Source organism: Gracilinanus agilis, chromosome 2 (assembly GCF_016433145.1).
Source record: "Gracilinanus agilis isolate LMUSP501 chromosome 2, AgileGrace, whole genome shotgun sequence".
Classification (NCBI taxonomy): Eukaryota; Metazoa; Chordata; class Mammalia; order Didelphimorphia; family Didelphidae; genus Gracilinanus; species Gracilinanus agilis.
In genome coordinates, this window is record NC_058131.1 from 89,578,830 (window position 1) to 89,594,613 (window position 15,784).

General features: G+C 37.1%; 1 protein-coding gene across 1 annotated transcript in view; it reads left to right on the plus strand.

Annotated features, from left to right (window-relative positions):
• The first annotated feature begins 265 nt into the window (after nt 1–265).
• Nucleotides 266–15,784, plus strand: part of MTA3 (metastasis associated 1 family member 3) — a 195,598-nt gene continuing 180,079 nt past the window's right edge. The window contains exons 1-3 of the mRNA XM_044659459.1: nt 266–512; nt 2,864–2,931; nt 9,167–9,260. Coding sequence (XP_044515394.1) covers nt 266–512; nt 2,864–2,931; nt 9,167–9,260 — 409 coding nt within the window. The remainder of the gene's footprint in view (nt 513–2,863; nt 2,932–9,166; nt 9,261–15,784) is intronic.

Sequence of the window (15,784 nt, forward strand, 5' to 3'; positions counted from 1 at the left end):
CCCCCCCCCCCGGGACGGGGCCACCTCCGCGTGCCCCTTCCCCCCGCCTTGCTAGTGGCCTCCCCTCCCTCTGTGCCTCTCTCTCCCTGGCACCCCCCCGCTCCTCGCGTGTACCCTTGCCCACGGGCCTGCCAGGGCCTCCCCCTCCCCCGGGCCTGCGTGGGCCCTTTTCCCCCGGTGGGGTCAGAAGCTGATCGCCTTCCCATTACCCCGGGGTGGGAGCCTCTGGTGGTGAGAGCTGCTGAGCATCCCCCCTCCTCCCGCAATGTGGGTGCAGGGCACTAGGGCCCAAGGAGTTTGGAGCCAGGCCATCCGTCCTCTGACTGGGGAGCTTGGGGGCGGCCCGCCCCAGGAACAGGCGGGCGGGCGGAGGGAGAGTCAGGCAGGCCTGTCTGCAGGGGCAGAGCCCTGGTTATCCGCCCTCCCCGCCCAGGGGCCCTGCTCTGCCCAGCCCAGCCCGGGCCCCTGCGCCCCAAGGAGGCAGCCGCTGATGGGGAGTAACAGCGTCTTGGGTTAGCGCCTGCCTCTTCGAAAAGGAGAGTGATAACACGAGACACAAACTTTCTCCCTCCTCGATTCTCTCCTGTCCCCTTCCTGACAAAATAATAATTCAGATGAGTGCAATGCTTGCGTCGGAGAGGCTGCTCTTGCTTCTCTTCTCATTAGCTCAGCTCATGACTAGTGGTGGGAGGAATTGCTCTGGCACTGGCTAAATGAGGCCACTTTGCAGGAAAAAGACAGACAGAGAAACAAGCACTAAGAGAGACAACAATGGAAATCCAGCCTCTCAAATAAAGCACACAGTGGGAAGTTTCCAGTGAGCTTATGAGATTGAGACAACTAGCCATACTTCAGAATTTTCTTCCCTTTTTTTTTGAATGCTTGCTCTGATATACTCACATGATGCTAAATGGGTCCAAAGGGAATGAGATAATAAAAAAGAATAGAATGTCCCACCCAGGGGCCCCTACTTAATTTAAAGCTCTTCCTGGTATGGGTGTGGAAAACACAAATATTTTCAGTTTTTCAGGTTACTGTAACTCATGTCCACAAGCATTTGCTGTAATAAACCTTCCCCATTGTCTGTTCTGTATTTGAAAAGTAAGCTGGTCATTGAAATGCCAGTTAGACTTCTAAACCTTTAAGTTATTAAATAATTCTTATATGAAGAAAATGGAGACTGAATTATAGTCAAAAGCACACTGGGGAGGGGAAGCTTAGTGGATTGAGAGCCATACCTAGAGACTGTGGTCCTGGGTTCAAATTTGGCCTCAAACACTTCCTATTTGGGTGACCCTGGGCAAGTCACTTAACTCCCATTGCCTAGCCCTTGCCACTCTTCTACCTTGGACCTAGTACACAGTATTGATGTCTTAAGACAGAAGGTAAGGGTTTTTAAAAAAAAAGGCACATTAGGCTATGGGAATAATGATGGTTCCTATTGTCTAAATGATACTCTCTTCATAGGTTCATAGATTTAGCATTGGATATGAGAGAGCATATTGAGTGGCATTTATTCAGTGAACAATTAAAACTATTGATGTTTATTCATCCTGGAGCAATGCAAAGAACTTGGTTTTGAAGTCAGAGGAACTGGGTTCAAAATTTAGTTCTGTTGATTTAGTGAATAGAGGGCAGGATTTGGAGGCAGGGATTAGAATTTAACCTAAACATTTTAGCTTTGTGATTCTGGTCAAGCCACTTAACCTCTCTGACACTCAGTTTTCTCATATGTAAAATGGATTAATAGTAGCACAAATGAACTGGCATAAGTAAATTTTTCTTAAAACTTAGAGCTCCTTGTAAATGTGAGTTGCTTTTTAAAATTATTATTGTTCCTAGTGTAATTTTGGGGAAGTCAAACTTTCTGTGCCTTAGTTTCATAACCTGTAAGTTGAGAGTGTTATATTCAATGATCTCTGACATTCCTTCTAGATCTAGTCACAGTCTTACAATATAGAGGTCATCCCTAACTCCTCCTTGTCTCTCTCATCCTCTCATATCCAGTTAGTTGCCAAGGTCCTATATATTCTCCTTTGAAACATCTCTTGTATAGAAAATTCTCCTCCCTGCTCTCTCTGCCACTGCCACTACACTTGTGCAGGTCTTCTTTAGTTAGAGCCTGGGCTACTTTAATAAATAGCCTGCTGGTAGGACTCCTTGCCTCAAATCTCTCCACACTCCAGTCTGTCTTCCACCCAGCCATCAAAGTGGTCTTCCTAAATAAAGTGCAAGTCTGATCAAATTCTTCCCCATATTCAGTCACCTTCAGTGACTTTCTATTGCTTCCAGGACCAGATATAAAATCCAATAGTCTGTCCCCTTTTTATCTTTCCAATCTTATTATACCTTTTGTTTATTTCCCACTCTCCCCCTTGTACTCTTCCTCCAGTGATGATGGCTTCCTTGTTGTTCCTCAAACTTTCTTCTCACTGTCTCTCTTGACATGGTCTCCAATTTGTTCTATATATGTCTTGTAGTATTTGCATGTTCTTTCTCCCAGTAGATGATGAATTTCTTTAGAACAGGGACTGTCTATTGCCTTTCTTTCTCCAGTACTTAGCACACTGCTTAGCATATAGTAGGCACTGTGCTTGTTGACTAGACTCTAAATATGTGATCCTAGGTAGCCATGTTAATTGAAATAAAGACATAAATGAAATTCATTGCCTGTGGATAACAAAAATTTGATATGTACTGCATATTTTATTTAAACTTAGTTTCATAATGTGAATGAATTGACCTGAGAAGCTTTGAATGTGAATCTTCTAATTTTCATGACGAATTGGATTAGTGACAAAATGAGACTTTTTTTGTAAGCTGATTTTTAGGATATTAAAATATTTTTTACCTTTCATTGCAGATTATGTCTACTTTGAGAACTCTTCAAGTAACCCATATCTAATCAGAAGGATAGAAGAACTTAATAAGGTACATCTTAACTTTTTCCTTTGTTTGGTATACTGTAATTTTTACATGGTCTTGGGTAAAAAGTGAGAGATTTCAACACTTTCTATTCAGATTCTAGCTCTCAAACTTTTTGAATGGTGTCAAGTTGAAAAATATGGCGTTTTAGAGTTCTGATTTATTTCTTTGCCATTATTCTCTTGGAAATAATCATTTGTGTTAACTACAACAAACTTGATACATGTGTGGTGAAATAAAGTTTGCAGTGTTTCATCATTTTGTCTTTACGACAACTGTGATGTAGGTATTACAAATATTACTCTTCCCATTTTGTAGATGAGGAAACTGAGTCTCAGAGTTGTGACTGGATAAAGTCATAGATATCTTGCCCATGAAATTCGTAGATGGCTCTAAGCTGGAAGATAAATTTGCCCACTGGGCTGAATCAAATAAGATGAAATATATTGGGGTAAATGTCAGTTCTTGCACTTGGGTACAAAACATTAATTTCACAGGTACAAGATGGGGAAGGTATGGAGAGAAGTTTGTTTGGGGAAAAAAGTGGTCCTTTAATATATTTTGATCATATGAATCAGTGGTGTGATGTGATAGCCAAAAAACCTAATGTGTTGGGGGACTATATTAAGAGAGGCAAAGCTTCAAGAATAAGGAGGTTATGACCCTATATTACTTAGTCTTCATTTAGAGTACTGTGTTCAGATCTGGTTTGAGGATTCTCAGAGTGGTTTCAGCTTTTGCTGCTTCTAAGCCGCCATCTTAGCTCCAATTCTTTTGTTCAGATCTGGGAACCATGATTTACGAAGGTCATTAATAAGACAGTAAGTATCCTAAAGAAAGCACCCAAAATAATGAAGGGCCTGGAGTTTGTGTTATAAGGATCTGTTGAAGGAATTGGAGGTGTTTGGCATAAAGAAGAGACAACTTCTTGAGGGCATAGTTGTGTTGAAGGACATGAGGATGGTTGTGTTGAAGAGGGATTAGTTTTGTTTTATCCCAGAAGACATATTATGGTATGGCAAGGCAAAACCAGGAGTAATGGGTGGAAACTTTTGAGATCAATTTACGTTTCATGCTAGGAACAACTTTTCAACATTGGGAACCATCCAGTTGTGGAGTGGGCTTCCTTGGAAGATATACAATTGCACCTCATTGGAGAATTTCAAGCAGAGGTTAAACGGCTGCTTTTTGGTTATGCAATAGTGATGGGTGGTCTGGATGGTCATTGAGGCCCTTCTTAACTCTTCAGGTCTATAATTCTGATTTCATGACTAGATATACAGCTAGTGACTGTCAGAAGCAAAATATGAAGTTATGTCTTTATGACTCTAAATTCACAACTCTACTCACCATCTTATACTTTCTCCCAGTGTATATTGGATACTCAAACTTCTTGGAGCCATCTAGGAAATCATTTATGTAAAAGTAGAAAAAATAAAATATATTTGGGTCCCCGTAACATCAGAAGAGGTCACTTCTGATGTTGAATTGTAGCTTTAAATTCTTCTTTTTTGATAAAATTTTCATATTTAAATTTTATTGTGTCAAATTATCAAGCATTTATTGGGTATTTAGTATGTGCCTGGCACTGGTGCTCTGTGTTGGGGATACAATGAGCAGCAAAAATGGTCTCTGCTCTGAAGGAGCTCAAAATCTTATGATGGAGACCATATGCAAACTGTTCATAAGCAAGATTTAGGCAGGGATAATTTGGATGTAATCTTAGGAGGAAGACATTTCTAGAATTGAGAGGTGGATGGAAAAGGAAAGGCTTATTGTAGAAGGTGAGATTTCACATCATAGGAAGCCAGGGGAGCTGAGAAGTGGGAAAGAGGAGGGAGAATGTCCCAGGAAATGGAGAATTGCTAGTGAAAATGCAAGGAGCCAAAAGATACTATTCAAGAAAGGCAAAGAAGGCATATCACTGAATGGTAGAGTATATGAAGTATAGAATAAAGTGAAATAAGATTGGAAAGGTAGGAGAGTAACCAGTATGTGAGGTGCTTTAAATAGAATTTTGTATTTGATATTGGAATTGATAGCTATAGAAGTTTATCGAATGAGGAGGGATATGTGTGCTATGGAACTCTTCCTGCACCTTGAAAGATCACTTTAATAGTTGAGAGAAGGATGGCTGGACTAGGATAGGGAGAGATTTGAGGCAGGGAGACCCACCAATCAGCAGGCTATTACAGTGGTCCATCATGATGGGCTCCTGTCCTACGGTGGTGACAATGTCAGGAGAAAAGAGGTTGTATATGAGACATATTGGGAAGGGATATCCATGGAACTTGGCAATAGATTGGATATTGGCTAAGTAAGGGAGGTAAGAGGGTTTGAGGATAATACCAAGTTTTGAGCTGAGATAATTGGAAGATAGTGGTATGCTCAATAGTAATGGGAAAGTTAGGAAGAAGGAAGAGTTGGAGTTCAGTTTCCTCTGTAAAAATAAGGAGAGTATTACCTTACAAGATGGCTGTGAGGATCTATGTCTGTGACTAAATTTACATATATACATATACATATATATCTATATTATAGCACTTTGCAAGTTTTAGAGCCCTATCTGAAGGCAATTATTGTTATTATTAATACTATTATTGTTTCTTTGATGTTACATGCTTAGGAGAATAATAAGCTTGTAAGAGAAGTTATAAGCTCGATTAATTTGAATTTATTACTTGTGCGTAGTTGCCATATAATTTAGGACTATGTAAAATGAAACTTTTTTATTCCTGTTGAATAGTAATGGATGTCTGTATCTCAATAAGGTAATAATTTGTTTGAAATGAATTAGGATGTATTTCTACTGTAGGTATTGTAGAACATCACTGAAATATTACTCTTTTGCTTTATTGTGGCATAGAGGCAAAATTTGGGTATTCAAAATGTATACCACATGTGTCTGGGCCCTAACTAGTTCTATCAAACTGGAAAAAGCCTTTTAGTATGGTCCCATTTGATGGATATCATTCTGTCGCCCGTAGATAAACTGAGCTAAGCTCAGAAGTGCATGAAGTTGATTTGTGTGAAGAATATTTCTGTTCATGGCAATCTAAGAGATCCTTTTTTTTTGATCCTTCAAAAGAAAAAAATCATCTTCATTTCTGAGTATAGCCTTGGTCCACCCCTAAGCTAGGAGCCATTCTTGCTAATAAAGATTTTAAAAATAGGAGAAAAACAAAGTTTAGAATCAACCAATAAATCAGTGGAATCTGGCAATTTGTTATAACCAGTATTCTCTGCCTTTGAAAATGAGGGAGGGAAGTATGTTTTCTCAACTTTTTGGAGGCTAAGCCTGTAAGATTTAAATTAAGGAGGGATTGTGGTCTGCTTTTGTGAAGAAAGTATCCATGCTAACAAAATTATAGATCTTTTGAACAAAGGAAGATATGCTAAAGAAATCATAAGCTGCATATGTAGACCATATATTTCTAACTACCATTTTATTGTTCCTTAGTAGATTGAGAGAAATATAAGTATAGCAGTGTAAGAATCTATAATTAAAGCCTTTTGGTTGCTTACATCTTATAATGTTATTTAATTAATTTATTTTTTAAGCTCTTACTTTCTGTCTTGGAGTGAATACTGTGTATTGGCTCCAAGGCAGAAGAGTGGTAAGGGCTAGGCAATGGGAGTTAAGTGACTTGCTCAGGGTCACACAGCTAGGAAGTGTCTGAGGCCAAATTCGAACCTAGGACTTCCTGTCTCTAGGCCTGGCTCTCAATCCACTGAACTACCTAGCTGTCCCCTTATTAGTGTTATTTTGAAAAGGGGCAAATAACTAATGAAGCCATGTGCCGATTAGCTAAATGTTGCTGGATAAGGCCTGGGTTGAATGGACTTTGGTCATACCTAAAATGACATTTTTGACCTGGGATCTGTGAATTTTAAAAAATTGATAACTATTTCATTATAATTGGTTTTCATTATAATCCTTTGTATTTTATTTTATGCATTTAAAAATATTTTGAGATTTCCATAGGCTTTACCAGACTATCAAAGGGGTCCATGAAAGAAAAATGGGTATATATAAGGTGATTGAATTATAGATCAACCCTTTTGATGTAAGCCTAGATTGGTGTAAACTAATGGTTTAAACTTTCAGAATCCCTGGGTTTCTGAGCATGGCCCAGGCCATTCCCGAATAGACCTGGGAGATTGAGCCTCATTTTAATTATCCTTTTTCTGAAATAGTTTACAGGTTGCTTCTGAAATTAGCCTCTGGAGGTTTTGCCTTGTTTACGTTTACCATTTCTGGGACTTTAGGTGAATTCAAAATTAGCTTGTAGATGAAGAAGATTGGGTTATAATTATATTTTTGTCTCCCCCTGGTGATATTAGCCAACTTCTTATTCTGCTTACTTAAGGAGCATAGTTTCAGACAGTTTTTAAAGCTAGGCAAATCATGAGTCAGAAGGCTAAGAGTTAACAACAACAAACATTTATTAAGTATTAAAGAGAAGCTTTGGAAAATGAAACATAGCTTGGAGTCAGACTTTATTCTCCCTTAACGAATTGTGAAGGAGATAAGAAGTGGGCCATAAAAACTTTACTAGATTTTTATTTCAGACTTTCTTCTCCCCTGGTGGATTGAGAAGAGATAAGAATTGAAACATAAACACTTTATGAAACTTTTATTTTTCTGAAATGTTTAGCCCAAGTTGAGACATAGAAGGAGTACAGAGGTCTGGTGGGGAAAAGGCTGGAGAACCAAAGCACCTTGCTCTTTTATATACCCTCAATTGTCTATCAGCAAACTCTAGGAATTGGCTGATTTATCAGTCAAAAGAGAATGAAGAAAGAAATTATATGGAGTTGAAAGCATGTCTCCCCTTTTATGAATAAGCACATTTTTAATTAATCAGTGAGCATTTATTAAGTCCTTAAAACGTGCTAGACACACTGACTAAATTAACTTTGTAGTGCTTACTAGTAGAGACATCACCCTTGAAGATAAATTCAGTGCAAAAAAAGGTGGGGGGGAGGCTGAAGCATTATGTTTTCCAATTAAGATCATAAAATTTAGAGCAGGAAGTGACCATAAGGGTCATTGAGCCTAGCCCCTCATTTTATAAAGAGGAACTGACACTGAGATTGGGTAGTAAACAGGCAAGGTGATTTAAGCCCAGGTCCTCAGACTCCAAATCTAGCTCCTTCCACCATGATTCCTGCTCTTCAAATTTTTAGGAGCGTTTCCATTGACAAAAAATTATTAGCTTGTAGCTGAGACTTTTGATGGGTGATTTGATTTTACTTAGCTTTTTTCATTCACAAGATTGCTGAATTGGTGACTTTAAAGTAGGTTTTTGAACCAGGTATTTTGAGATTTTGTATTTTGACTAGGATTTAAATAATTACAGTTTTGGGGAGCAATATTTCTGCAACATTTCTCATTTTAAAATATTGCTGTTGAACTACATAAATTTGACAATTTTATTGCTGTATTTAGAGTCTCCTTAGGTCTTTTGCATTTAATTGTGTCTCCAAGTTTTCAGAGAAATTTGGAAAATTTGTGAAAATAGAAGTCATAATATTCTATTGTAGCTAGATGTCTTTTTTTTTCTTTAATGAAGCTGTATAGTGAATGATAGATTTTCTTGAAAGCTTTCAGAATTAATAGAGAGTTGAGAGTGTGGTAGAGAGTACCAGCTGCACTAAATTATAACATAACTGAATATTGATTATATTTTATGCTGTAGTCAAGGAGTAAAAAGTTGATAATGTTTGTAACTCAAGAAAATAAACTTAATACTAAGAAGAATATTGCCTATTAAAGATTTGTAGAATTTGTTGGTTCATCAGGTTATCAGTCATTACGTTCCTTTTTAGCAAAAGAGAAATGGTGTCAAACTAGTATGGAAAAAATATATGCTTCCTTTTAGTAGATTGGAAGGAAAAATAAGTATTAAATCTAAAGTTAGTTTAAAAATTTTTTGGGGATTAATTTATTGTACCTAATCAGGCTAAAATAAATGATTTTAGCATTTAATGTAGTCAATTCACATCCGCTTAATCTGTTCCAATATATTATTTTAAAATATATATTCTATTTATACTGGAAACTGAGCAAATGTTGATTATTTTAAAGGTGAATTTTCTTAGACTTTTTTAATTATGTAGAAGTTTTGAATGGATTATAAGAGAATGCTCACACATTGATATACCATGAATATTCTTATCTTGGAAATTATTTGAATCTAATATTCAGCTGAGATGACTTTTTTTTTCTTTTTCTTAGACGGCAAATGGCAACGTGGAAGCAAAAGTAGTATGCTTTTATAGGCGGCGAGATATTTCCAACAGTCTTATAATGCTTGCAGACAAGCATGCTAGTAAGTCAATTTTCTTTTATTTTGGCATTTTGATGTTGTTTTTTCCTAGTTTATATACCATGTGGAGAGTAGTGTTATGTACTTATTCTCTTTTTCCATGTTTGCTTGTTTACCCACCTGTCTTTCTCATCCATTTGATTTAATACATTTTCCTGGTGGTTGAATATTGGAATTATAATTATAAAAGAAATACTTAAAATTAATTGATTTTTATATGAAAAAGGGTGTTTTTGATGGGTGGGGTACCTAATATATATTTTTTTAATTTAAGTCTTTATTCAAACTACTTTGTCTTTGTGAAAAATATGGTAAGGGAAAAATTATAACTGTAAATGGAAACTTTATAAAGCATTGAATTTGCATATATTTATGTATGTATATGTATGTGTGTATATATGTATATATATATATATTTTTATATGTGTGTATGTAATGGAAGCCTTTTCTGGGGGCCCCAGCTGCTTCTGTCATTCCTCTTAATACTGTCTTTCGTATACACTGCAGTTGTATAGTACGTAGTATGTAGATATTATTTCCCTCATTAGAATGTCAACTCTTTGAGGACAGTAACTTTTTGCTTTTTCTTTGTATCTCTAGTACTTAGTAGGGTGTCTGCCACATACCAAGAGCTTGTTGATTTAGTTACTTAACCATTTCCTTTTCTTGGGAACTCCTTTTCTTCATCTTTAGAAGGAATTATTTGGACTCAATGACTTCTGAGGTTCTTAATGTGCAATCCTTTCCTTATAGGCTATGCCACATTTTGTTCCCATAGTCTTTCCCTTTTCTGCATAGAGAGGCAAGTGTGTTTTTATCATCCTCCTCCTAGGATCCAGATTGATCATTAATTTAATCAGTGTAAATAGTGTTTAGTTTTTCGTGTTCATCGTGTGTTGCTCTTTATTTTTTACTCTGCAATAGAACATCTAAATCTTGGCATGCTTTTCTAAAATCCTTTCATTTGTCATTTCTCATGACACAATAACATTGTATTTCAGTCATATACTAAAATTTGTTCAGGTATTACTTAATCTTGTGGATACCTAATTTATTTCTGGCTTCTTATCTTAAAAAGTGGTGTTATGGATATTTTGGTGTGTGTGTGTATGTATGGAGATATAGTCAGATTGAAAGATCCTACATATATATATGTGTGTGTGTATGTATATATATATATATATGGAGGATCTTTTTATATATATACAAACACCCCCCCCCCAAATAAATATATGTGTGTGTGTGTGTGTGTGTGTGTGTGTGTGTGTGTGTGTGTATATGTAGGATCTTTCAATCTGACTTTTATAGTATTTGCCCAGCATTGGTATCTTTAGGCCAAAAAGGGTATTAGCAATTTAATATTTTTTTAAATAATTCCAAATTATTTTCTAGAACATTTGGACCAAGTCATTATTCCATTAATAGTATATTTGGAGGCAGCTAGGTAGCTTAGTAGATTGAGAGCCAGGCCCAGAGATGGGATGTCCTGGGTTCAAATTTGGCTGTATGACTTTGGGCAGGTTACTTAATCCCCAATGTCTAGCCCTTACCACTCTTCTGCCCTGGAACCAATACACAGTATTGATTCCAAGACAGAGAGGGTAAGGGCTTTAAAAAACCTGAGTATACTAGTGTACTTTTAAAGTTTCCCACATTCTTTTCAGTGGTGTTTATATTTTAGCCAATTTGCAGAACATGAATTAAAGTCTCAGAGTTTTACAAATGTACAATTCTCATAGTGATTTGGAACATTTTATCATATTGTTGTTGATAGTTTGAATTTTTTTCTTTTGAAAACTTATTATCTTACATCACTTTTTTTTTAAAACCCTTAACTTCTATGTATTGGCTCCTTGATGGAAGAGTGGTAAGGTTGGGCACTGGTGGGTCAGGTGACTTGCCCAGGGTCACACAGCTGGGAAGTGTCTGAGGTCGGATTTGAACCTCCCGTCTCTAGGTCTGACTCTCAACCCACTGAGCTACCCAGCTGCCCCATCACTTTTCTATTAGGCAGTGTCTATTAATCCTAAATATTTGTGTTAGTTTCCTATATATCTTGGACATTAGAATTTTATCAGAGATGTTTGCAAATATTTTCTCCTCAATTAACAGGGGAATTAGTCTAATGACATTAATTTTTTTCATCCAAATGTTTTTAATTTCATGTAATCCAAATTATTCATTTTTTTTGTAATCAGTTCCATTAGGAAAAATTTCCCTAACCATAGCTGTGAAAGTTGCAGTCTCTAATATTAGACTTTTCAAATTTTATGTTTCTTATCTATTTGCATCTTTATTGTAGAATGTTTTAAGATTCTGTTCTGAACTTTTTCCTGTCAGTTGTTTTCCAATTGTCCTCAAAATTGTTTGTTTACTAGGTTTACCAAACATGTCTATACATTGTTTGCTTGCTTAATGTAAGAGGGAAAATTATGAGACTGGTCATAAGTTAATAACTTCATTTATCAAAAGAAGTAGGGGAAAAAGTTGGAAAAATAGGAGAGAGATATACTTTCCTTTGCTCCATTTAGCTTGCTATTCTGTGGCCGCCATTAGGGCCAGTACCAAAACTGAAAGAGAAGAGAAGCATGAAATCTGTTCTTACCTCAGTTTTTCAAAACTTTTCTCTAACCACTAACTCTCATGTATCATGTCTCAGGAGCCAATTGTGCCCTGCCCCCTGTCTCATGAGCTCTTGCCTCTATTGCTGCCTTTTTCTGGTTGCCATTCTATCCATGCCTCCAGGTGGAGGGTAAACTTCCCCCATACATTAGAAAGTCTGATCTACTTAGAAAAAATTAAATGTTTTATAAAACAGACAATAAGACAAACAACTGAACTTGTTCAGTAGCTTTTTACATTCAAATGAATTAATTTTAATGGATAAAGTTTAATAATTCCTTCTGACACAGTTTAGATTCTTTGTTCATTCTTACTTTTGTTCTTATTTGGTGATAGTACTGTATGCTTTATCGGTTTATTTTGGGGGGATTTTTGTGTATTGTGTTATTTTATGATGATTCTTCCAGATTTCTTTGTATTCCTCATGATCATTTGGTTTTTAATGTGATTATAGTATTCCATGAATGTGCAATAATTTATTTTTTAAAAATTTCTGTTAGCAAAAATGAAGCTTCTTTCTCCCTCCATTAAAAAAGAGAAAAAACAAAATTTTAATTATAGACACATAGTTAAGAAGAACAAACTCAGATTGGTAAATTTAAAAGAAAATATATTTCTCTGAATTCTGAGTTCTTCACTTTTTCTTCAGGAGTCATGACAATGTTTCATCATGAGTACCCTGAAATTGTGGTTGGTTATTATGCTAATCAGAATTTCCAAGTTTTTCACAGTTTTTTGTCTTTGCCATAATGTAATTATATAAATTGTTCTGATCTTTCTACTCATTTTACTCCACTCAGTTCATAGAAGTCTTCCAAGGTTACTCTAAAACCATTTCCTTCATTATTTCTTATAGTATAATAGTATTCCATCAGATTTTATATATCTTAATTTGTTCACCTATTACCCAAATGATGTGCCCCAAGCCTCCCAGTTTTCAATTCTTTGCAACCACAGAAAGAACTGCTATCACCAATCCCTCCCTGAATTTATACCCCTTCTTTTTATTGTCCTTTCTGCTGTCTCTTCTTTCCCTCCCATTTCCCTATTCAATGAAATGTGTAAATGTGTATTCTTTCCTTTTTTTGACCAATTCAGGTAAGAGTGAGGTTCAGATGTTAGCTACTCCTTGCACTCTTTCAAATTTCCTCTTTGTTTATTTAGACTTCTGCTGCATTTTTTAATTATATGAAAAAACTTCTTCATAATTCCTCTCTCCTTGCCACTCCTCTTCATTTTTCTCTTTTGAGATCATGAAGATATATCAGAACCACTTTTTGGTTTTCCATCTAGACTCTATTGCTCCTGGTTATTATGAGGGTTCAGAGGAAACATGTATCATCTCCCTCTTTAAAAATATAAACAATTGTTTCCGGGTTAAGATGGCGGCAGAGTAAGAAGCAGCTCTTAACCTCTCCTGACCGAAACACACAAAACTCCTCAAGGGGACATAAAAACAAGTCCAGACGAACGGAGGAACCCCACAACAGGGCACAGCGTGGGAGGTACGTGGAATCGAGGCATTTCCATGCTATAAAGGGGTGAAACAGCTCTCACTAAATCCCGGGCTGAGCAACCACCCCACCCCCACCCCCTCCACATACAACACCTATAGCGCCAAAGCCAGCTAAAAAGAAATAGAGCAAGTTTGGGGCACCCATTGAGTCATTGGCAGCTCTGGGGCCTGTTCCTGAGAGCAGCAAGATTTAGGACCCCAAAAAGCTAAAGAAAACACACAAAATCTGAGTGCGGGAGCAGGCTGCAGAGAACGGACGCAAGGCGCAGAATGCAGGCTCAGAGCGCAGGCGCCGTTGGAGGCGTGGGTGGAGGCAGACAGAGCCAGGACCTAAAGCTCAGAAACCCTGAGTGGGGAACCAGTGCAGACTGGTATACGACTGTGGAAGCAGCACCCTGAGACTTGTAAAGAAACCTCCGGCAGAGGATCAAGCAAGGGGGTTTGACCTTGGAAAAAACCAGAACTCAGACCTCAGGAGCCAAAAGACTGCAGTCATACCCTGAGCGCAAGGATAAACCTGAGAAGCTGCTGGGCTAATGATGGCTACCCAGACTCAGGAAGTTCAGAAGAGAAAGATAACAACAAGAAAAAGAAGTCTTTAACACTCGACAACTTTTACACAGAGAAAATCCAGACAACCCAGCAAATAGAGGAGAACAAACAAGCATCCGGACCCTCCTCAAATAAGGAAAACTCCACAAGCTATGGAAGAGTTCAAAACTGAGATTTTGAGGAAAATGGAAGAGATCTGGCAAGAAAATAACTGTTTAAAAGGTAGAATCTTGCAACTGGAAAGTGAGGCTCAGAAACCAAATGAACTGATAAGCAAATTAAACACCAGAAATGACCAGATAGAAAAGGAATACTAGAAGATTATGGCCGAAAACCAGAAGATTATAGCCGAAAACCAGAAGATTACAGCCGAAAACCAAAATATCATAGCCGAAAACGGAAAGATTACAGCCGAAAACCAATCCCTAAAGGCTAGAATTGAGCAATTAGAAGCTAATGATCTCTCAAGACAACAAGAACAAATAAAACAAAGTCAAAAGACTGAAAAAATAGAAGGAAACATGAAATATCTCAATGAGAGAGTGACAGACCAAGAAAACCGGTCTAGAAGAGACAATTTGAGAATAATTGGTCTTCCAGAAAAACCAGAAATTAATAGAAACCTGGACTCCATACTAACAGAAATAATTCAGCAAAATTGCCCTGAAGTCCTACAACAAGAGGGCAATATAGACATTGAAAGGATTCATAGAACACCTGCGACATTCGACCCAGATAAGAAAACACCCAGAAATATAATTGCCAAATTCAAGAGTTTCCAAGCAAAGGAAAGAATCTTACAAGAAGCCAGAAAGAAACAATTCAAATATCAAGGAGCACCAATCAGGATCACACAGGATCTGGCAGCCTCCACGCTAAAAGATCGCAAGGCTTGGAATACGATAGCAAATAGCAGAGTGGATTAGAAACCAAAATCCCACCATATGTTGTCTACAAGAAACACATATGAGGCGGGTGGACATGCACAAGTTTAAAGTTCAGGGTTTGAGCAAAATCTTTTGGGCGTCAAATGAGAAAAAGAAGGCAGGAGTGACTATTATGATTTCTGACAAAGCCAAAGTAAAAATAGATATGATTAAAAAGACAGGGAAGGTCATTACATCCTGATTAAAGGCAGTATAAACAATGAGGAAATAACACTGCTCAATATGTATGCACCAAGTGGCATAGCACCCAAATTCATAAAGGAGAAACTGGCAGAACTCAAGAAGTAAATAAATAGTAAAACCATAATAGTGATAGATCTAAATATTCCTCTTTCAGATCTAGATAAATCAAACCAAAAAATAAATAAGAAAGAGGTAAGAGAGGTGAATGAAGTCCTAGAAAAATTAGATTTAATTGATATGTGGAGAAAAATAAATAGGGACAAAAAGGAATACACCTTCTTTTCAGCTGCACATGGTACATTCACAAAGATTGGCCATGTTATAGGGCATAGAATCATTGCAAACAAATGCAAAAGAGCAGAAATAATAAATGTAACCTTCTCAGATCATAATGCAATAAAAATAATAATTAGTAAGGGCACCTGGACAGGAAAATTCATAACTAATTGGAAATTAAATAATATAATTCTCCAAAACCAATTTGTCAAAGAAGGAATCATAGAAACAATCAACAATTTCATTGAAGAAAATGACAATGATGAGACATCCTACCAAACTCTGTGGGATGCGGCCAAGGCAGTACTCAGGGGGAAATTTATATCCTTGAGTGCATATATTAACAAATTAAGGAGGGCAGAGATCAATGAATTGGGCATGCAACTCAAAAAATTAGAAAGTGAGCAAATTAAAAATCCCCAGATGAAAAC